The sequence below is a fragment of the Temnothorax nylanderi genome, unplaced genomic scaffold (genome assembly GCF_030848795.1).
Source record: "Temnothorax nylanderi isolate EJ_2023f unplaced genomic scaffold, tnyl_v1.0 TNYL_tig0283_pilon, whole genome shotgun sequence".
NCBI lineage: Eukaryota > Metazoa > Arthropoda > Insecta > Hymenoptera > Formicidae > Temnothorax > Temnothorax nylanderi.
The window spans coordinates 11,767-35,953 of record NW_027249345.1 but is presented as its reverse complement, the minus strand read 5'-3'; the positions used below and the strand labels follow the sequence as shown (position 1 = coordinate 35,953).

At 42.4% G+C, this 24,187-nt stretch overlaps 3 protein-coding genes and 1 pseudogene across 3 annotated transcripts; 3 read left to right on the top strand and 1 right to left on the bottom strand.

Moving 5' to 3' along the window:
* The first annotated feature begins 6,521 nt into the window (after positions 1 to 6,521).
* On the top strand, positions 6,522 to 7,517 carry LOC139780525 (uncharacterized). Its single transcript, XM_071719185.1, has 3 exons — positions 6,522 to 6,647; positions 7,012 to 7,104; positions 7,142 to 7,517. The coding sequence occupies exons 1-3, from the start codon at positions 6,613 to 6,615 to the stop codon at positions 7,515 to 7,517; spliced, it is 504 nt and encodes a 167-aa protein (XP_071575286.1). The 5' UTR covers positions 6,522 to 6,612.
* Positions 7,518 to 12,971: 5,454 nt separating this feature from the next.
* LOC139780524 (uncharacterized) lies at positions 12,972 to 13,867 on the bottom strand (annotated as a pseudogene).
* A 2,707-nt stretch (positions 13,868 to 16,574) lies between these two features.
* On the top strand, positions 16,575 to 17,408 carry LOC139780523 (uncharacterized). Its single transcript, XM_071719184.1, has one exon. It carries the CDS (start codon positions 16,575 to 16,577, stop codon positions 17,406 to 17,408), a length of 834 nt encoding a protein of 277 aa, XP_071575285.1.
* Positions 17,409 to 18,332: 924 nt separating this feature from the next.
* Positions 18,333 to 18,908, top strand: LOC139780537 (uncharacterized). The gene has a single exon (XM_071719190.1). The coding sequence runs from the start codon at positions 18,333 to 18,335 to the stop codon at positions 18,906 to 18,908; it is 576 nt and encodes a 191-aa protein (XP_071575291.1).
* Positions 18,909 to 24,187: the final 5,279 nt, after the last annotated feature.

Genomic DNA, 24,187 nt, shown 5'->3' with positions numbered 1-24,187 from the left:
GACGCTAACAGATTCTATTCGCGGCGCTTGCCGTTATCGGCTTACAATTGGTTCGGACTTACAGTATCGCCGCGCTGCGCATCTTGTCCGTTTTCCGCTGGGTTGTTGTCCTGCAGGGCCGCTTCGTTGCTCCGTCGTCTCTGCTTCGCTGCGTCTCCGCTTCGCTGTTTCGCTGCTTCCCTGCTTCGCTGCGTCTCTGCTTCGCTGCTCCGCTGCGTCGGGCTGGCGAGTCCGTGCGGTAGGTCGGGGCCTTCTCCGGTGTCGCTGATAACACGCGGGGGCTACCACCGTGGCTTTTCTCGCTCTGGATCTGGTCGGCTGTTCCTCTCCGGGATGTTTTACCGCCTTTTGATGATCCGCTCCTTTTTGCAGGCGTAAGTCTGGCAGGATGTCCTCTCGTCCGGTTAGCAGATCCCACCGCTGCCACCAATTGTTGTGCCGCCGCCTTGAATTGGAGATCAGGGCCGGCACCGAGTTCTTTGGATCCGCCGATTAGAGGGAGAGAGGACACTGGCGATATGTAGTTTGCAGTCTCGTTTAATAAAAGATAGTTTTATTGATACACGTGTGGATTTGCACTACCCTGACTTGCGGGTTACAATTAACGTTTCGTTGACTCGCGGTACGCGCTCGGTTCTTAGACTGCCCGCCGTTCTTTGGAAGGGCGGGCTTTTTATCACCTCGGTATTTGCTGACCTAGCAGTCAGCAGATTTTGACTTCGCGACGGCCTAACGGGCAGGTGATGTCCGACCTGCCCATATTTGGTCATTCCCGAGGCTTGTGCAGGTCTTCGCGTCAGCGGTCTTCGTCGCTAGGGTCATATTTCCGATAGGAGGAAACTCGGAGTTGCCAAGTGCATTACTTAATCTCTAATACGTTGTGCGCTCACAACAATACATTGCTGGACATTGCCTTTATGTAAATTGTTCATATCTATATTTGATAATATGTTGCTTATGTTGCTTATGTTGCTTATGTTGCTTATGTTGCTTATGTTGCTTATGTTGCTTATGTTGCTTATATATATTATTTTTTACCAACTTTTTCGAAAAATAATATATAAATATCTTTGGCACCCGTAGGCCATCGTTCTATTCTCTTAATTTCTACATCATCAATTTTAGTCCAAGATGGTCCTTCTCTGCACATACTTGTATAACGACCTTCCTCAATACATGAACCATGATAAAATATAGCATTTATTACTCCATACTGCTGTTTAGCTATTGATACTTTAGCTGCGGATATACCAGTGAAATTTTGTCGTATTCTTACTAATTTATTATCCTTTAATAAATGAATAATAACTATTTCTTTTGTCAACGTTAATTCATTTTTAAATACACTATATCATTTCCTGCACAATGTTCGCATGGTTTGTCGTATGATTGACACCAATGTGAAAATGTAATTTTTAATAAATTATTGAGATTGGAACTTTTGTTCTCTAAATTATTAATAGAAATTGGGACAACTATATTGTTATTAGTAATAATAACTTTTGTATTACCACATGACTTGAACCGACTAGTACAAGTAACTTGATGCTCTACCAGATTTCTTACATAATCATATTTTGTACAAATAGCAGTAAGAAATTCGACAGCATCTCGTTTAACACCAATCGAAAAGTACACTTCTAAAGGAGGGGGTCCAAAAATGGCCGTTTTGTGCCCCGCTGGGAAACCTGTGAAACATTTTTTTCCACCTTATTTAAGGTTGAAATAAGAAGGAAATAATAGTCATTTACCCAGGAAACCACGGGAAATATTTTAAAATCTATAATAATGTGTTTAAAACGTCTGTTAAAGTAACTGTGTTTGAGCGGTTTAATAAAAAGTGAAACGTTTTAAAACAAGCACTACATTTCCATTTAATGAATTTTGCATCATGAAATTGTATATAATATTTTTATTACATTTAAATACATATTTTTTATTACATACATATATATATATTTTTATACTTTCTGTATATACACATATATGCAGTCACATCTTTTTATTTTTGTTCTGTTTCTTTACTAACTACGTCAACCATTTATGAAAAATATTCAGATATATTTGAAAGATTACGAGATTTAATGTTCAGAATCTGATTCAGATGAACCATCATAATCATCTTCAAAATAATTATTTAAATAATCTGCAGGTAAATGTATTGTTGGTTGATGTGCAGCAAACCCAAAGTACCATAGAATTGTTGCGACGTGAGAGCAGCAACCGACATTACAGTTACCTGCAGATTATTTAAATAATTATTTTGAAGATGATTATGATGGTTTATCTGAATCAGATTCTGAACATTAAATCTCGTAATCTTTCAAATATATCTGAATATTTTTCATAAATGGTTGACGTAGTTAGTAAAGAAACAGAACAAAAATAAAAAGATGTGACTGCATATATGTGTATATACAGAAAGTATAAAAATATATATATATGTATGTAATAAAAAATATGTATTTAAATGTAATAAAAATATTATATACAATTTCATGATGCAAAATTCATTAAATGGAAATGTAGTGCTTGTTTTAAAACGTTTCACCTTTTATTAAACCGCTCAAACACAGTTACTTTAACAGACGTTTTAAACACATTATTATAGATTTTAAAATATTTCCCGTGGTTTCCTGGGTAAATGACTATTATTTCCTTCTTATTTCAACCTTAAATAAGGTGGAAAAAAATGTTTCACAGGTTTCCCAGCGGGGCACAAAACGGCCATTTTTGGACCCCCTCCTTTGATCAGTCATATCTCGAAAAGTACTAATCGGATGATGATAAAAAAATTTTCATTTTATAGGTAATTTTATTTTCTAAATATTCAATCTCTTCATATTCCGCCGTAAGTGCAACCGTTGGCCTGCTAACTTTGAATCAAGACAAAATTGTACCTTTAACAGATTTACGGGGTGAATAATTTGTTATTATTATTAACATTAGATATGCCACGACTATGCAAGTGGAAGGTCTCAGGAACATTTTTAATTTTTTATGATTTTTTTTGTTTTATATTTTTAATTTATCAATTGTTAAAACAATTTTACCCATATTTAGATTGTTGTTAAAAAGATGCTATATATTTTTGCAAATTTAAACCTCTTCGTATGTGGAAACAATGAACAAATTGGTATAAAATATCAAAGTTTATCGAAAATTATTTATAACAATACATAAATTAACAAAACAGGGAGAAAATAAAAATAAAATTCTGAAAATAATACTACAATGTAGCGCTTAAAAACCATAAAAAAGCATGACCATTAATTTTTTTATAATTGTTTAAACATTTATTAACTAAAAAATGTAAATTTGGACGGTTAGAAATGTTTTTAATTATTTTGCTGAAGAGGTTTAAATTTGCAAAAATATAGAGCATTTTTAACAACTATCAAAATATGGGTAAAATTGTTTATCTCCCTTCCTTCTCTGTCCTGCCTTTTTTTTTTTTTTGACGCAGGGAAATCTACTACTGGGATCCCGGGCTAGGCCCGGTTTGCCCAGTAGCCCCCTCTGTTACGAGGAGGGGGAAGACCCCCCCGCCTCCGGGGAGAAGCGGGGAGAGTGCCGGATTTTTACCGGCTAAAACCCCGCGGGTATCCGTCCCGGCGCGTTTGGTGTGGGGGGGCTCCAGGAAACGCAATGATTCTTCTGGAGCCCCCCCCCCCCCGCGCCACGCCCAATGCATGAGCTCCTGTCTCGGGGATGTATCCCCTAGCCAGCCGAGACTGGCTGCTGTCTTACGTGGCGGGTTGGTGGGACACCAGCTCCAACCCATCACCCCTCGCGCTGGGGGGTTCTTTGCGGATGCGCGGTAACCCAGCCCGCACGCCCACACCCCCAGCTGTTCTCCCCCGCTTCCCCCTCCTAACGAGTGGGGAAGGGGGGAACAACTTTACTCCTTCTTCCCCCTCTCAGTGGGGTGGGGGGGAAAGAATGCCCCCTCTTTTGGGGATGGGCCGACTCCTCTCGCATCCGACTTTTCGCCCCTGAGGGCAAGGCCGACGGGAGGAGGGCGGGGTAGCCACCAGACGGAGAGCGGGCCTTTAAAGGCCCACAGCAAAAATTTTTTTGACGGCGTACACCCCAGTCCTGTCACAGGTGCAGCCGCGCTTCCGCCGGCGGACTCCCACCCCCCTCCCTACTGTCACGTTACTGCCCCGGTTGGAGCCGCAGCGGGGGTGCCGCCGCGTGACGGCGGCGGCAGTGATCCCTCGCTGCTGTCGCTCAGCACCCCAACCGGGGCTGCTGATGCAGGGGCGCTGCAGCACGCGCCGACGACCCGCCGGTACGGGCGACGACTCCTCGTCGCTCTGCTCGTCCGCCCCTCCTGGGGCTGGTGTCGCGCGGGGGGAGGACCAACCGCGAGATCGGCGGCGGCGCAAGACACGCCGGTGCCGGGGTAGCGGCGGCGGGGGTTGCCCCCCATCGTTCTCCTCGCTGTCAGGAGGAGGAGTTACTTCCCCCCTCTTGATACGCTCCGCCGCCTCTTTCTGTGACATTAATTTGCCACAGAAAGAGGCAAAGGCGTTCCATTTGACCTCCCCCCTGACTCCGACCACCACCTCGACGATGGCCGGAAGGGAGAGGTCTTGCCCGATCTCTGCCCGGAGGACACGGCGCAGCTTCTCCCACGCTGGGCAGTGCTCCAGCGTGTGCTGCGCCGTGTCTGCCTTCCCCGGGTAGTGGTGACAGCGCGTGGTGCGCTCCTTTCCAATGCGGCACAGGCATTCCCCGAAGCAACCGTACCCCGTGAACACCTGCGCCGCATGGAACGTCAGTCCGCGTCCTTTTCTCTCCAGCCATTCCCGCAGGAATGGCTGGATGGCCTCGCGGACCCTCCTCCCCGAAAGTCGGGGATCCGTAAGTCTTTGACTCCACTCACGGAGGAGGGTCTCTCTGGCCTGGAGCTTCAGCTTGGCCCTCGCCTTAGGCACGACTGTGCCCCCCCCCCCCCCGGCTTCGATCTCCTTTACCTCCCGATAAGTTCTAGCCTGCGCCTTGGCTAGGAGATCGATCGGGGGGATGCCGGCGAGGACCGTCGCCGCCACGTGCGACGCGGTCCTGTACGCTCTGGCCGCCCGGTTTGCGATTATGCGTTGGGCGGCCTTCAACTGCCTGCCTAGGCTAGCGTCGGCTGACGCCTCCTCAGCCCAGACAGGCGCTCCGTACAGCAGTACAGAGTGGACCACCGCGGCGCCCCCAAGGTTGGGCAGAAGCCTGGCTAGGCTGTTAGCCATGCCCTTGGCCCTGGGGACTGTGCGGGCGATGTGTTCGCCGAAGCTCCCTGACACATGCAACCACACCCCCAGATATTTTAGCTGGGGGGTGGTTGGGACGCGGACTCCCTCTACCGCGATGATAAGCCGCTCAGGCGGTGGGCCCCGCAGAGCACGGTTATAAAACCATGTTGCCTGAGTTTTCTGAACATTTCAATATCTCTATTCACCCTCTTCCACTTCTTTCTCTCCCTATTCACTATTTTCCATACTTTCCCCTCCGTTTTCTTTCCCTTCTCTTCATTCTTCTTTTTTCTTTTCTTTTTTCTTCACCTTCCCTTAGCTTTGTAAGATTACATGTATAACTTTACATTTTTTTAAACATAAATTGGTAACCCCTTCAACGATTGACGCCAAATTCAATACCAACCTTCCTTTAATGACACTCTATCCATAAAAACAAATTTCAGCTTGATATATCACAAAATTTACGGAAATTAGAGCAATCACGGAGATTTGTTAAGATAGGAATCGATAACCCCTTTTGGAGACTTTAGAGACTTTAGAGAGAAAATGGAACTCTATAAGCTATCGAATGACACCTTATTTATTACTCTACGATTATTAGTTTCAAAGATATAAACGTTCAAAGTGTGACATGTTTTCGTTGCATCTGTGCTCTTGGATTTACCCCCTACTTAAGGCCTTCACACATAAAATCGCGTAAAGACGTAAAACGTAAGCGTAAGAAAAGCGACCAATCCCAATCGAGTATTATGTTGTGCGTAACCCCACCACTTTTTTACGTAAAACGTAATGTCGAAAAATATCGTAAGGATGAAATTCTTACGGTTTACGTCTTATGGACAACCAATCACGAAGGGTCACGAAGTACGCGCTTTAGTTTAAAATTTAACGCCAAGGGTTTACTAAGGTTATGTGTGTACAGCATCCGTCGCAAAGAGTGATCACAATCAATACTGCAATAATATGTTTAATGAAAGTGATGAAGTCTTTATTAAAGACATTGACGAACTGCTTATTGATACGGTGAGAGTATACCCGCATTTATATAATCAAGATCACAATTTTAAAGATCATGTGATGAAAGAGAATTCATGGAAAGAGATATCCTTGGCAGTGAACCTTCCAGGTAAATAAATACATTATTATTAAACGATAAATATTATAATATGTACTCGATTATCTATCTCTTTTATTTATTTCATTCTTTATTAAATGAATAATTTTCTGCAGTTTCAGATTGTCAAACTCGATGGGTGAGGCTGCGTGAAAGATTTGGAAGAGAGAAGCGCCAAAACGGGAGTTGGATTCAAGAAGTAGCAGTGGAGTTAGTCGACAAGCTGTTTTCGCATATTATGAAAATATGTCATTTTTAAATGACCATATTAAAAGAAGGAAGTAAGTTTGTGGCATAAATCATTTTTCTATATTTTGCTGCCCTACAATAAAGAAGCCAGATTGAGATCCCCGCTCTGACGGCGTTTTTCCCCCTCTTACTTACGCATACAAAGACGCTTTGTCTATTAATGTGACAACTGCGTCGGGGGGTCGATTGTGTATCTTGAAACGAGGTGAAAATTACAAAAATGAACAGACTTTACTAGATTTCGACAAATGAAATCGCTAGATACGCTAGTAAATTTCCTCACTTTTGTAATTTTCACTTCATTTCAAGATACACAATCGATCCTCTGCTGAGACCTTAATCTGGCTTCTTTGTCCCATAGTTTCCTATACATATAATGGTGTATTTCTTTTTCAGGTCCTATACAAATGTTTCAAATTTAAAACGTCCCAAGAATGTGGAGGTCACGGAAAATAAGGCTCACAGTCACGTCTCATCAGCGACAGCTTTGTCAAAATAATTCCTCAACTCTAAGCGATTCATTCAGACGTTGTACGGATACACCCCATAAATCGGATGAATATGATCAATCGACTACAAGCTCGATGTTTTCATTGAAAGAGTCTACGCCTTCTCCAGCACCCACAATTCCTCAAGCAACGCCATTACGAAGGCCTTTAACAAAAAAGAAAAATGATTTGACCGGCTTGGAAAACTCTTTAGTTACACTTTGTCAAACTATGCACCAACGTCTTCAGAGTAATCGTAATCCTGACATTGCTGGTAATTCAGATGAAACTTTTGCAAGGTTAATCGTGAACCAATTAGAAACATTACCATCGCATGAAAAACAAAAAAGGCAGCAAACAATCATACAAATTTTGTACGAACCTTACGACCCAAATAGACGAAAATCCAACTAAAGTTACAAGCCATTTTTATTTTTAAGAGTTCTAATAACATATTAATAGATGCTATACTTTTTTATTTTATATTGTATACTTTTATGTTCAGCATCTAACTGACATATTATGAGACCTGTGGGCCTATTCTGTAACTCTTAACGACAGTTTCGTTATTGTTATATTGTCATTGCCCAGCTTTTTTACCATATATATAATATCTGCGCAACGCAAATATAACGATAACGAAACTGTCGTTAAGAGTTACAGAATAGGCCCACTGTTCTTTTTAACCGATCTTCTTGCACGGTTCATCTTTTTTCTTTTTCTTTCCACGTTGGAGAAAAAAAAGAGAAAAGATAAACTGTGCAAGAACTTCAGCTAAAAAGAACAGATCTATGATGGTCATACTGGGGAAAAGGTGTAATTTTTAATTTATTTTTTATTTTTTTTTTACATAGAATATAGTTTATTGATTGATAAATTTCTTTCGCCAGTACATAGAATAACAATTAAAGTAATTTAAATCGACCTGACTGGCAATATATATAACGTCTTTTTCGATATGAACATTGAAAAACTGTGAGCCAACTTGGTTTGTCGGATTCACACAGAATTTTTTTTCGCAATAAAAATTTTAAACTATTTAATTTAGAAATTACATCAACTGACCAAAACCCATGGTCGAAATTAATAATGTCTCGATGATTGATCCAAAAAAAAGTTCTGTCTGAATCCGACAAACCAAGTTGGCTCACAGTTTTTCAATGTTCATATCGAAAAAGACGTTATATATATTGCCAGTCAGGTCGATTTAAATTACTTTAATTGATAGTTTATTGATATTATATATATGTATTTTGCAATAAAAAATATTTTATTATAAAAATTGTCCTAATTATATCTTTTATACTTATATATACTTATATTTGTTTTTAGAAAAATATAAAAACGGCCATTTTTTATTTGCAACGACCCGATACATGATTATTATTTAAAAATTAATTATACATATACGTACAATGCTAGAATTAAGGATGACTCGAATCTTATCAGAAGCCTTTAAATTAATTAAATTCATATTTATAATTATTTACACTCGTTTAAATTAATATAATTGTCACATAAAATTAATTGTCCGGAGTATTATCGCTATTGAAACCTCTGCGGATATATACATACAGCCACGGAACTTCATCTTCAGGAGTCAACAAGAAATTAGCTAATAAATCCCTTTGATTATATGCTTCTCTTGTAGCGCGATGGGCACTTGATGGTGCAAGACCTTGAAAACCTTCACCGTCTTCATTTCGCCATTCTCTAGGCACAACATCGCCGTTTTCAGATTCCAAGTCCACAAAGTTAGGTGGACAATATAAGCGATGTCGTACTGGCAATGCATCATTTTCCGTTTTTAAGAAATTATGAAGACAAACACATGCCATGACAATTTTGTCAACAGTCACAGGGTTCATGCAGATCGGTTTCCTGAAGACTCGCCATTGTGAAACAAGAATTCCAAACGCATTTTCAATTGTCCTTCTGGCTCGGGAGAATCGGTAATTAAAAATTTTCTGAATTTGACTTAGGCTGCGGTCCAGTTGATGTTTCTAAATGTTATGAACGCTACGCTCCAAACGCTACGCTCCGATTGGTCCACTTAAGTTACGAATGTTGCAGTTGCTACGTAAATGGACCAGATTGTAGCACTTGTAGCGCCGCACAGTGTGATATTTCGACAATCTAGGGGGACTTAATTCCTATTCCGAAAATAATGCGTCTTTTTAAACAATATATTGAGGAAAAATCTTTATAATGACATTTAACCCTCAAACACGGCATTGCTTAGGCTACTCATTAGCATGGCACATGAGTTAGCGAAGTTAGCGTAATCCAGAGTTTTCTTGTGTTAGTATCTAATGCACCAATTTTTCTTTTTCTTTTATTTCAGTAGTAATTTTTGCAAAACTCTTGCAAAATATAAGCAAATGTAGCATCAAATCTTGCTGTTGATTGTCTATGTTTAGCCCAAATATCGAAAATGGTCTAGCGCAAAACTGTGAAAATTCATTCTATAATTGAGGAGAAATGTAAAAATTGCAAACGATCGCAATAAATTTTCAAATTTCTAGATACCTTATATATAAGTCATATTTTAATATAAATTTAATAAAAGTCCTATATAATACCGTATAACAAACTTAAAAATTAAAGGAATTTAAAATTGAAAGAATTTTTATGTTATATGGTATTATATGGGACATTTATTAAATTTATATTAAAATAGGACTTATAAGGTATCTAGAAATTTGAAAATTTATTGCGATCGTTTGCGATTTTTATATTTCTTCTCAATTATAGAATGAGTTCACATTTTGCGCCAGACCATTTTCGACATTTGGGTTGAACATCCGGATGATGCATCATCCGGAAACGAAACGTTACCAAACTCTTGCAGAATATAAGCAAATAAAATATAGCATCAAATATTAAATTGCTTATGCTCAGCCCAAATGTCGAAAATGGTCTGGCGCAAATTGTGAAAACTCATTCCATAATTGAGGAGAAATATAAAAATCGCAAACGATCGCAATAAATTTTCAAATTTCTAGATACCTTATAAGTCCTATTTTAATATAAATAAAAGTCCCATCTAATACCATATAACATAAAAATTCTTTCACTTTTAAATTCCTTTAATTTTTAAATATGTTATACGCACGGAGAAAAAGTTACGGTTGCTACAACAGAATAATAATGTTAATTTTCGCCCATCCATACAAAAGGGTTATGGAAACCATAGTACTCTGGAAGTGACCTATATGGTTGCCCTAACCTTAGTGAGGGTAGCTACTATATGGATGTTGCAACCATAATATATGGATGTTACAACCATAATGAACAAATATTCACCCGACAAAAAAAATTATTTATTTCAAAATTTTATTACTATTTTTTAACTAAATTTGTTTTTTAAGATGCAGTCTATGATTATAAATATTTTCTCGTATTTGAAAAAAACACTTACCTTGGTGGGATTCGAACTCGGGACCTCTGGATCGTGAGCCAACTGCCTTACGTGGTAGACTACTTCTTAATTTAATGTAAGTGTTATATATAGTCTACATATGGCATAACCAGCGCAAATATATAATTTTTCAAAAATCATCTTAAGAAACAAATTCAGTTTAAAAAGAGTAATAAAATTTTGAATTGGATATATAATATAATATTTCTTAATGTCGGGTGAATGTCAGAAACCAGTGTCGGCTCATTACGAAATTTTGTGTTCGTAAATATATTTATGAAAAAAGTATATTTATAAAGTTAAAACATCCTTATCAAATCCACTTTATTCTATGCAGAAATTCTTTTGCGCGCGCAATGGAACTAACCTCTCAATCATGCAGTGATTCAGTGCTGTACCGTGCAGCTATATCTTATGGATCTCTCAACCATAATATTTGTGCTGCAGACCACATAAGAGAGATAGCAATAATTCTTTGGTTGAGGCAACTATATACGAGGGTATTGTAACCGAATGTCACGTATCGTAAGAACTACGGTTATGAAAACTGTATAAATGAGCATATCTTAACAGCTACATTCAATGTAATATCAATTTAACTTGAATTCACATACATTTCTTTTTTAATCATAGAGAATGTTGTTGTAACAACCGTAGCAATTTTCTCCGTGCGGTATTATATAGGACTTTTATTAAATTTATATTAAAATAGGACTTATATAAGGTATCTAGAAATTTAAAAATTTATTGCGATCGTTTGCGATTTTTACATTTTTCCTCAATTATAGAATGAATTTTCACAGTTTTGCGCTAGACCATTTTCGATATTTGGGCTGAACATAGACAATCAACAGCAAGATTTGATGCTACATTTGCTTATATTTTGCAAGAGTTTTGCAAAAATTACTACTGAAATAAAAGAAAAAGAAAAATTGGTGCATTAGATACTAACACAAGAAAACTCTGGATTACGCTAACTTCGCTAACTCATGTGCCATGCTAATGAGTAGCCTTAGGAAATGCCGTGTTTGAGGGTTAAATGTCATTATAAAGATTTTTCCTCAATATATTGTTTAAAAAGACGCATTATTTTCGGAATAGGATTTAAGTCCCCCTAGATTGTCGAAATATCACACTGTGCGCCGTATAGATTTCTTAATCTATAACGAAATATCATCCTATTAACCTAATATACTTATTTATTCCTTAAGAGTCGGCAGGAGACCCAGGCAAACTCAGGTGCACTCAGGTGCACTGTATGCACTAAGTGCACGTTAAACTGCACTTTAACTCCGTATTTTATTTATTATACATTTTTAAGAGCAAAAATGCAAAATCGGGCTCTGTAGCTGACTGCATTATTATATACATATAAAGAGTATATAAAAAAAAATTCACGAATCTATGTAACTTATTTTATGAGAAATCTTGTTATTACGAATTATGGATTCGTATATATAAAAAGTATATAAAAAAAAATTCACAAATCTATGTAACTTATTTTATGAGAAATCTTGTTATTACGAATTATGGATTCGTAATAACAAGATTTCTCATAAAATAAGTTACATAGATTCGTGAATTTTTTTTTATATACTCTTTATATATCTAGCGAAACCGATAGCGAAACCGACATCGAAGGATCAAAAAGCGACGTCGCTATGAACGCTTGGCCGCCACAAGCCAGTTATCCCTGTGGTAACTTTTCAGCTGCGTTATTCTTTGACAGATGTACCGCCCCAGTCAAACTCCCCGCCTGGCAGTGTCCTCGAATCGGATCACGCGGGAGTATTAACGGCGATCGGCCGCGAGGCCTCACGCCACTCTGACACGCTTGGCTCTAGAACACCGTGACCGCCGGGGCACGAAGCCCTCGGGGCACGCGCTCCGCCTAACCGATTAAGTAAGGAAACGATGAAAGAAGTGGTATTTCACCGGCGATGTTGTACGAATTATGGATTCGTAATAACAAGATTTCTCATAAAATAAGTTACATAGATTCGTGAATTTTTTTTTATATACTCTTTATATATAATAATGCAGTCAGCATGATTTTGCATTTTTGCTCTTAAAAATTTATAATAAATAAAATACGGACTCGCAGCGAGTCGCAGCTAAGGTCGCCTTCTTCTTCAGTTTTTTTTCCTGGCACCTCCGCCACGAAACACGTCCGAACACGCTCGCCACCAGTTCGCGAATGTTAACGGTCGCCGTGTGCCTGTGAAAATATTAAATTTTCCGCCATATATCTTGAACGCTCCCGCTAACCCACCTCCTGAGGTGAGGCAGTTGGAGCGAAACGAGATCGAAAACAATGACGTCATTGATGACGTGTTATATCTGCTCAGAGCCATTTGAAGCGCCAAGTGGACCATCCATAGTGCCGCTACGAATGCTCTGTAGCGTTTGAAACGTCATTTGGACCGCAGCCTTAAATTCCGACCAGCTTAGGGCTTTATCATATTCCTTGTTAATTGAAAAGCGTCGTCTCCGACAAAATAGCAAGATGTTTCTGTCTCGCTTTCAGGTAATTTTGCAACACCTTGTGGTAAGTCAAGTCCTTGATTATGTAGAGCTTTTCCAAATTCCGATCGAGAAAACACTCCTGCGTCGTTATTACTACCATAGCCACCAACGTTCACCAAGGTAAATTTATAATAATGGCCACACGCAGCCATCACAATACAATACTAAAAGTCTTTTTATAATTGCAATATAAACTCCCAGAGTTTGGTGGTGCTTGAATATGGATGTGTTTCCCATATATAGCTCCTACACAATTTGGAAAGTTCCAATCTCTTTAAAAGCCATAACAGATATTGATCCATTCTTCTTGCACTAGAGGTCGAAGATAATCAGGTGCTAATATTTTTATTAAGACGGTACACGTTTCTTTTACGATGCTATATGCTGTTGACTCTCCAATATGATAAGCCAATGCGATTGATAGTATCTAATCTCCCGTTGCAAGATATCTGTAACAATTAAAAACACAGTTTAATTATTTAAAGATAAAATTTTATAGTACGGCCTATATTCGGATATTAAATGAGCTTCAGTTTGAAAAAATATCGTACCTCAGTGTTATAGCGAGACGTTCCTCCGGTACCAAAGCTCTGTGACTTTTTTAAATTAAGGATGGTCTCATTATTTCTAATAATTTATTGAAAATTGGAACTGTCATCCTTGTATATCGGAAGAACATTTGCGGATCATCTTTCATTTCTTGAAATAGATGACAAAAATCGCCCTGATTAGGGCGCATACAATTAATTGGTCGGACCCACCATTGACGATTCAACCACCTTCGTGATTTCTTCCTTCGTAATACAAGCAAACCCATGGTCGCAACCAATAGTCCTGCAAATATTGCATCCTCTGTTCTCATCCTCTTGCAGTTCTGTACTTCCACAGATAACCTGGAAAATAGATTTGTTTGAATTAGATGTGTTAGAATTATTTTCTCCCTATTTTTCTTCAAATGATACCATAGCTTAGATTTGGCCTTAAAGCTTACAATTTTTCTTTATCTTATTGTCACTGAGCCATTCTTCATAGACCAATATTTAATTAAGAAAACAAATATGAATACAACACCTTTGTGAAACATAACCTGTATATATCATGCATTTTACGTAGTTCCGCTCGAACCGCCGCGCCGTGCGAGTCGGACGTGTTTCGCATACGCTCTCCCTCCCTATAGGCGATTAGTTATACGCGAGTGAGATCACATCGTTTTGCGTGGGATTACGTTTCGTGCCCCGTTCTTTTCGGGAGGGTCTGTTCTCGGCTTTTATTGTTCCCCTCTTGGAGAGGGAGCGGTATTTCTGACTGTCTAATTAGAGATGGAGATTTCGAGCTTTGAGAGCTCACAGTAATTGGGTGCTGAATTCCATACATTGGGAGATGAGACGCAGTGCAATAAAAGAAAGAAGACGTGCGTTACTGAGTAGGAATTCGACGACGTTGTTAAGGACATAATAATTAAGGAACAGCGGGATCCTAATCGGGACGCGAATCCGATCCGGCGAAATCTGACTTCGAAGCAGCAAAGGGATAAGGAAATTTCCAAGAGACGGAACACGTTTTCAAGTCAGGAGGACGAGATAGAGTACAAGTAGATATTAATGCTGACAAGCTCTCGAATACGGGGGGCCGCGAGTTTTTAATAAATAAAGTGACCCCGCCGACTAGTCATATGAATATAGGTAGTAATAAGGCGCACATTGTGAACACGACTTCAACTCCGAGCGATCACGCGAATACAAGGGACGAGCCACGTGATACCAACGTGGGACTATCGGATCCGCCTATTGACAAGGAATCGTACAATATTTACGATTTTGCTCTGCAGAAGTGTTCTTCAAATAATAATATTGACGCACAGCGGTATGTGAGATTCGACGACGACCACACAGGTAAAGCTAAAGTTATTATCCGACTCCCTCCGGATCAATCCACTACTAGAAAAGGCATGAATAAAATCAAAATATGGATGATCCTTGCGGAACTTTAAATTTGCCCGACCTCTCTAGAAATGATAAATCATTTCTCCGCAGAAGCTGAATTTGATAAATTTATCGATGCCAACCGGGCTCTCGACATTATAGATAAGATGCATGTTCCAAAAATTAAAGCATATGTAGAACAGTGGTCGTTCATTAGTAAAGGAGTCATTTCAGATTGGCCGTCTGGGATTCCTGAGTTATGGGAGGTGATTCAGGATAAATCTAACATCTTGAAACTGGAGAGGATGTATCGTCGAAAATGTTCGCCGCCCAAAAATCGTCCTTGGTTGCCACCGATAATATCACCATCACCTTTAAGTCTAACAAGATCCGTGATTTGTCAGTCTTCGGTGGCTGCGTCGGTTTAAGAGTAAGACCCTTTATTCCTCAAACTCAAGAGTGTTTCAACTGTTTTAGATTTGGCCACACAAAGACCGCATGTAAGAGTGAAACCCGTTGCATAGTTTGTGGCGATAAGACTCATGGACATTGCGAAAAACCGGTGTGCTGTTATAACTGTGGTGGTCAGCACAAATCGACGTTCCGCGGATGTCCTGAGCATGAAAGAAATAAGAGTATAAATATAGTCATGGCTTACAACAATGTCTCTTTTCATAGAGCTCTGCGAATTATCGAGGGAGAATCTTCAGCTCCTGCGAAACCAATGGGCAGGTTGGCAAATCCAACGGCCTGACCTGAGCTGCCGGTCTCCAGGCCGGCGCCCTCTGGGGAGGGGGGCGACCGGGAGAGATCGGTGCGTGTCGTGAGGGCGTCGCATGAGCGGAACGAAGTGACCCGACCAAGAACGAGGGAACATGGTCCCTGCGTGGAATTGGGAATTATTTTGGCCAATTTAATGTCCGGGCCGAGGACATTACCAGAGACAAGAGAGGCCTTGCCATTGCCTCGGCGCGAAATGGTGCTTCGTGGGCGCGGGTGGTGCAGCGAGGTGCTGACGAGACTCATGCCGCCTCTGACCGGGGTTCGGCTGAGGAAATAGTGGATAACATCTTACTATTATTGCATAGATTCCCTGCAGCGCGGGATTGTTTGATCGATGCACTGATGCACGATAATAGGCGTGCAATGCGAACACGCTCGCCTCGAGATAATGGTACTGAACGGGATACAGAAGATAGAAGAAAAACGCACAGCAACAAGTATAAAGAGCCTGTTATGATCGGTCTAGGGGGTCCTACCCTTCCCCCTTCTGCATAATTCCAACTCCTACTGTGGAATTGTCGGGGCTTCCGCGGCTGTAAAGAAGAACTAACCAAACACATTCCGGAGTATGATATTGTCGTCTTGACGGAGACCAGATGTTCTGGACCCCGCCGGGTCTCCTTTTCTAACTATAACACTGTGTGTAGCGGGAATAGACTTGGCAGTGGAGGGGTATCTATATCCCTCCGCAAATATTTGGACTTCAGCGTTGTTCCCATCCCTGCCCTTCCAGTGGGATACGACGTTGTCTGTGTGAGGACCAATAATCTCTCTCGCAACTTTAATATTGTTGCCATATACAGACACCCAGATGAACCAATGGCTAGACGCGATTTTCGGCCCATATTTGACGCCATTGGTGATGGTAACTCGGACACTGTCTTCCTCGGGGATTTTAATGCTCACAACGTGGCGTGGAATTGCCCATCCACGGATACAAAAGGTGACTTGCTACATGAACTTATGGACGATGAGGGTCTCATCTGTGTTAACACGGACACTTGCTCTCGGAATGGAGCCAGGGGACAGCGTGATACTAACTTGGACTTACTCTTTGGCTCGAATCATATTGTAGGAGAAATATCGTACCACCAATTGGCAGATGCATGGGGCAGCGATCACTTCCCCATTTCTTTCTCCTTCGACAACCACCCCATGATATACAAGAAGATTACGAATCGATTGTCAACTAAGAAGACGGATTGGCGACGCTTTGGTGAGTTGGTCAAGAGCCGGGTAACTTCATCCCTCATCCCGAGTCGGGAGCTTTTGGAGGAAGATTTCGAAGCGTATTACTCCTCATTTATTGACATTATTAAGGATGCAGTTGCGGTGGCCTTGGGTAGACGCGCGGGTGCGGCGCCCACCGTCATCACACCTGACAAAAGAAAACAATCTCACAGATGGTGGGATGCCGAATGCGAGGAGGTTATACATGACAGAAAGACGTCCCTGGCTGCCTTCAAGAAATCGAAGAGTCTCCACGATTGGCTGCTGTACAGGAGGGCTGCTGCTGTGGCGAGACGCACCATTAAACTTAAGAAGAAGGCTAGCTTCGAAAAGTTTTGTAGTGAGATTGACAGATTTACGAGCCTCTCGTATGTTTGGAAAACCATGCGCATCATGAAGAACGCCAGAAAGAATTTAGAATGAAACGCCTGGCCTACGAAAAATAGAGAGGATGTAATTAGATCGCCCATTGGCTTGGCCCCCCTTTTGTGGGCGTGGAGCCCGCCTCGGAGTTTGGTGAGAGCAGCCCGGACGAGGATTTGGAGGCTCCCTTTTCGCGTGCGGAATTCGACAGAACGATGGAAATGATCAGGAAGGACTCAGCTCCCGGCCTGGACGGCATGGAGTACAGGACGATCAGGGCTCTTCCGGAGGTCGCGAGGGTGTGTTTGTTGGACATCTTCAACAGAGTGTGGACCACGGGCGTACTCCCTGAGGACTGGTTGAATTACCAGGTAATTTTATAGATAAAATAGGTCGTGAGAAAGTGCGGCCCATTTCACTGTCTTCCTGCATCGGAAAACTTATGGAAAGGATGATCAACGAGAGACTGATCTGGTGGGCTGAGAGGGAGGAGAAATTCAGCCCGTCGGAGAGCGGCTTCCGCAGAGGGAGATCCTGCGCGGATAACCTTGTCAGAATCGTCGCAGATATAAGAACGGCCATGTGTGTGGGCGAGTATACCCTTGCTGCGTTTCTGGACGTCTGCTCGGCATATGATTGCGTGGACTACCGGATCATGCTGGCAAAATTGATCGCACTTAATTGCCCCCCCGCCATAGCGAGATTCATATGTAACCGGCTATATCGGAGAAAGGTACGATTTATTGTAAATGCTCGTGAGCATATAGATCGATACGTTTACAGGGGGCTCCCGCAGTGTGCTGTCTTGAGTCCGGCATTGTATTCGCTATACACGCGGGACTTGTGCGCTGATCTTCCGGAAAGCGTAGAGGCAGTCGAGTTTGCCGACGACATCGGGTTGTATGTTCGCGGGGGCGGATCCGCGAGCGGAACCGTCTCCTTCTACAGCAGGCGGTGAACATCATTGCAGAGCGGCTTCGCAATATGGGCCTGGACCTCGAACCTAAGAAGACTGTACTGGTGGAGTTCTCTAAGAGTGGATACATTGACAGGCGGATGAATATCCGTATTGGTGACTGTGAGGTCTTCAACTGCGGAGCAGCCAAGTTTTTGGGGGTATGGCTGGACAACAAGCTGAGTTTCAACCGACAGGTGCAGGAGCTGAGGGGTAAGGTGAGCCGTGCCAACTCGATTATCAGATATTTGTGCGGAGTTTCCAAGGGCATGGAGGTGAACACGGCCCTGATGCTATACAAGAGCCTGGTGAGATCCATCACTGATTATGGGAGCTTTGTATTCTTCCCCAGACAGCCATCGCTGCAGCTTAAATTGGAAAGAGCTCAGTTCATGGGCATACGCACAGCGCTGGGATACAGGAATTCTACGCCCAACAACGTTATTGTTGCTGAGGCGAAAGTTAGACATCTGAGAGATCGGGCGATGTTGTTGGGCACGAATTTTGTTAATAAGGCTATTGCCTACAACCGTAGCGGCTTATGCGACAAGCTGCGCAACCTGATGGATGGCGAGAATTATGTTCGGTTGAAACAGCCTAACTAGACCTTCGCTGTTGTCGGAGATATGGAGAGGGACCATCCGACATAGACATCTCATTGGCCCCACGGGCAAATTCGAGGTTTTTCAGGGGTCGTTTGGTGCGCATACTTTCAAGCCTGCGGTTGATCTGTCCATTGGGGCAGAGAGGAAGGGTGAGAGGTTTTCGGATCGATCTCTCATATGCAAGATCACGGAGAAATATAATTTGAGCTCGGACCCTGACATTATACATATATACTGATGGATCATACGGCGACTCTTCTAGATCTACGAGGGCGAGCATCGTGATATGCGATCAAGAGGATGCTTATAAGATGAGTCTTCCTAAATTCTGCTCTTCATTCTCCGCTGAAGCGTTTGCTGTTCGTGCCGCCCTCCAACTTTTGTGGCTTCAGAGAGAGGGGAGGAAGAGCGAGGCAATAATACTGTCCGACTGTCAGTCGGTCGTTAAATCAATCCAAAATAACCACCTTAATGTTCACAAGAACAAATATGTCACGGAGACTAGAATACTTATATATAAATTAGAGAAATATTGCGGTAGGAGAATTGTGCTTGTGTGGATCCCGGCGCATGTGGGAATTCTGGGTAACGAGATTGCCGACGGATTGGCTAAGGAGGCGGCTGGGGAGGAGGCGGACCCCTCCATTTCCGTTCCGGTGGGGGATCTTCTGGCTGTGGCTAGGAGGGGGACATGGGAGGCCACCCAATCATCGATCGAACGAGACTCGCAGCACAAGGGCGTCTTCTATTTTGATTTATTCTATGACCGAGAATCCACGAAACCATGGTTCAACAAGGTCAGAGCGGAAAGATATTTCATCACATTAATCAACAGATTAAGAACAAAAGTAGGTAAGCTAGGTGGGTTCTAAATGAAATGTGGGCGAGGGGGGGTGAGGGGCGGGGGGTATACCGCGGGGGGGGGGTACCGCGTTTTCGGGCGCCGCGAGGAGGGGGAGGGGGGAAACCGCGTTGTTTGCCGCGCCGCGGGCGGGGGAGGGGGGAACCGCGTTTTCGGGCGCCGCGGGCGGGGGAGGGGGGAACCGCGTTTTCGGGCGCCGCGGGCGGGGGAGGGGGAACCGCGTTTTCGGGCGCCGCGGGCGGGGGAGGGGGGAACCGCGTTTTCGGGCGCCGCGGGAGAGGGGTCCGCGGGGTGAGGGGACCCGCGTTCGCGTTTTCGGGCGCCGCGGGAGAGGGGTCCGCGGGGTGAGGGGACCCTCGTTCGCCTTTTCGCCGCGCCGCGGGGAGGGGCGACAGCGTTTTCGCCGCGCCGCGGAGTCCGCGTGCAACGGCCGCGTCGGTCCGCGTGACGTCACACGGCACGCTCCCGCTCGCGTTATCTCCCCCTCGTAGATGTTCTCTCGCGCCCCCGTCCCCCGTTCGCGCGCGTCTTCACGGTCGCGCGCGATCCCTCTCCCCCGTTCGCGGTCTCTTTCGCTCCCGGCCCCGTTCGCGTTCTCGCCCACGATCGCATATCTTTTCTTCGCCGACGAAATTTAATAGTTTAGATCTTAATATATATATTTAATTTTTAATATTACATTTAAGTAAACGATAAACGAAGACAGCTTAATTCTAATGATAGGGAATGAGATGAACGGTAAATGAAAAGGAAAAATAATTAAAATTTTTTTTAACCATATTATATGCATTTATTTATCATGTAGCGCATTATACACAATAGTATCGGCAGCATACGCCAACAGTTCGCAATCTATTAGCGAATTTTTATCATAAACTTCATGCAAGCTTCTAACTGCATTACATTTATCGGTAATACAATTTTGACGTAAAATTGATACAAATTGTTTAAATTTTTCACTTACGCCGTGAACATTTTGACATAGTTGAAAATATACATTTTCGACGCAATGTTCTAGTTCGAACAGGAAGAGTACGGTTGACGGTTTCATGTACAGGCTGGTGTCGCACGATGTCAACTTTACAATATCTGCGTCACGTATTTTAACGAGTTCCAGATCTCGAAACGCTAGCGATGATGGCGCCGATGACTGCACGATTCGCTGAATATCTGCACGTTTTTCGATGAATGTCACCCACGTTGCATGAGGCAGAATTATCCGATTGCCTCGGTTATCACCAATATGTATATCCACAGAGGACATAGGTCCCGCGTTGATTCCGACATCCAAAAATTTATACGCTGTCGATGTCAAGGCAAATCTCCTTCCCAAAATACGAGGCGTGTAGCGGGGTTTATCAAAACTGAAAAAATACAATTATGTTTATAAAAGTTTTTTTTGCACAAGCATATACGAAAATTAGCGGTACTTACTCATTGTGCTGTTTCTCGCACGTTTCATCCTGAATCGGAACGTAAGTAGTTCGCACCATGAGTGTACATCGTAACTGGAGGCTGTTTGCGACGTACTCGAACCGTATCAAACTCTTGACTGCGCTCTAGATTCCTCGTAGACTATTTATACGTACAAAAATGCGAATCTTGCAAATAGCGCCATTGTACGGCTGCTGCTGCATGGTGACCACCACCACATATATGTTAAATGAGATATCTTTGTCAAGAACATTCGTGATGAGATCATCTCATCGGGCAATAGCATCAAATATGATTTATTTTCAAAAGCATACGTGTCTCGCAATGATTTCACCGAACACGTGCAAAACTGCAAATTTTGCAATTTCGCATAAGTCAATTGCGCGATATTGTTTTCAAGAACATGTCGCGACGTGTCTCGCGATGATTTTATCGAACACGTGCAAAACTGCAAATTCTGCAATTTTACATAAGTCAATGGGGCGTTATTGTTTTCAAGAACATACATGTCTCGCGATGATTTCATCGGACACGTGCAAAACTGCAAATTTTGCAAATAGCGCCGATGTACGGCTGCTGCATTGATACAGATCAAATCACCGAAAGTCAATGGCGCGATATCGTTTTCATGAACATACGTGTCTCGCAATGATTTCATCGCACACGTGCAAAACTGCAAATCGTAGATTTTTCGGAAGGCGTAAATGTACGGATGCTGAGATAAAATTAGATATGATAAAAAAAACAAACGATGCATCATTAGTAGAATATAAATTGATGAATCTGGGTGATACGCTTAGTAGTCGAGGACTGGAAGTCGCGAGTGCAACAAATTGTGTCAGAAAGAGGAACATGGAGCAAGAGTTGTTGGACCAATCCACCCTTTTAAATTCGAGGGAAGACTTTGCCGCGTGGGAGCAACGATGCGACGAGTTTATCGAATCGTTGGAAGAACAAAGCCGAATTAAACGGCCACGATTATCGATCGGTCTCAAACAGTCGTTGGTCGCCTGTATCGCACGACTCGAAGGTCTGAAAGACTCGGTACGTCAACGTTTTGTGCATGTGGGTGCAGGATACAGTGCGAGTGAGACAGGACTCAGATGGCGCGAGATAGATACGGCTTTTGAAAGTCGTATACTGACCGGTGTGGTAATAAATTCCAAACACATCGACCCTCATCAATTTCTCAAAGATGCGAGAGACATTGTACTCATTCATGTGCGGAACGTCATGCAACGACATGACAATGTAAAAATAAACACAATGTTTAATAGTGAATTTGTTGCGGGTGACAAACGCGCGAATAAAAGTATCGCAACGAGAAACTATGAACTCTTTCGTGAGTCCGATCTGTGTGAGTGGTACAAGCGACACGTCATCGAGCCTACCCTAGCATCGCTGGAGGAATTCCAGGAACGTGATAGCGGATGGGCGTTGTCGCGTATACTTAATTTGACAGTTAACATAAACAAATATAATCCATTGCACGCGGGGTGTTTTGTGGAAATACCGCGAGAAATTAAAATGAAGAGAGCGGTGATAAACGTGCGATCAATGGGCAATGCATGTTTCGCATGGTCAGTGGTGGCTGCTCTGCATCCAACCCAAAGAAATGCAGATCTGCAATCGTCGTATCCTCATTACACGTCGGTGCTAAATCTTACAAACATTAAATTTCCAATGACGTTGGATCAAATTAAACGGTTTGAAGATCACAACGACATCTCCATCAATGTGTACGGTATCGAGAAAAAAAACAAGGAACTTGCGATCTTGCCAATACGGGTTACTGGTCGAAAGATGAACAGACATGTAAATCTGCTGTACATGCAGGACGACAACGTGGGACATTTTGCATGGATCAAGAACCTGTCCCGCCTCGTGAGCTCGCAATTGAGCAAGAAAAAGAACAAAAAATACTTTTGCGATCGGTGAGTATACATCCTAATAAATAATAAAAATAATTTTTACGTAAAAATATATTTAAAAAAAATTCTTTATTTACAGATGCTTGCACTACTTCAGCTCCAGCGAGAAATTGGAAGCCCACACCGTCGACTGTCAGGAGATGAACGACTGCGCGATCAAGTTACCGAGCGATAACGACAAGTGGTTGGCCTTTAAAAATCACGGCAGGAAGGAACGAGTTCCGTTTATCGTATACGCCGACCTTGAATGTACCCTGGAGAAGATGGAAGCGGATCCGGAAACGTCCAGGTACACATATCAACATCATCGCGTGTTTAGCATAGGGTACTACGTGCGCTGCTCGTACGACGACTCGCTATCAATGTATCGGTTTCGTCGCGATAAGGATTGCGTCGCGTGGTTCGCTGAGGAGCTAAGACGTTTAGCTCACGACGTAAAGACAATCTTGTCCACTAATATACCCATGGCGAATTTCACGCGAGACGAGTGGGAAAAGTTTAACAGCGCAACGCACTGTCACGTGTGCGAAAAACCGTTCGAGCCAGACGACGTGCGAGTACGCGATCATTGTCATCTGACCGGTCAGTACAGAGGTCCCGCGCACTCAAACTGTAATCTAAACTACAAAGATTCGCATTGCATTCCCATAGTTTTTCATAATTTATCTGGCTACGACGCACATTTTATTATAACGGAAATAGCAACAGCGTACGAAGGACATGTAGACTTGCTCCCAATTACAAAAGAGAAATACATTTCATTTACAAAAAACGTTAAAAGCACCGAAGATAAAGATAAGAAAACTTGCGTCAAATTGCGATTTATCGATTCGTACAAGTTTCTCACCGCTAGTCTCAACAAATTGGCATCTTATCTAAGCAAGGATAAACTGCGAATATTGCAACGCGAATTTTGTAAAATATCCGCAGAAAATTTTGATTTGCTGACACGAAAAGGCGTATTTCCGTATGAGTACATTGACTGCGTCGAAAAGTTGGAGGACTCGTGTTTACCACCGCGCGACTCGTTTTATAGTTCATTGACAGGTGAC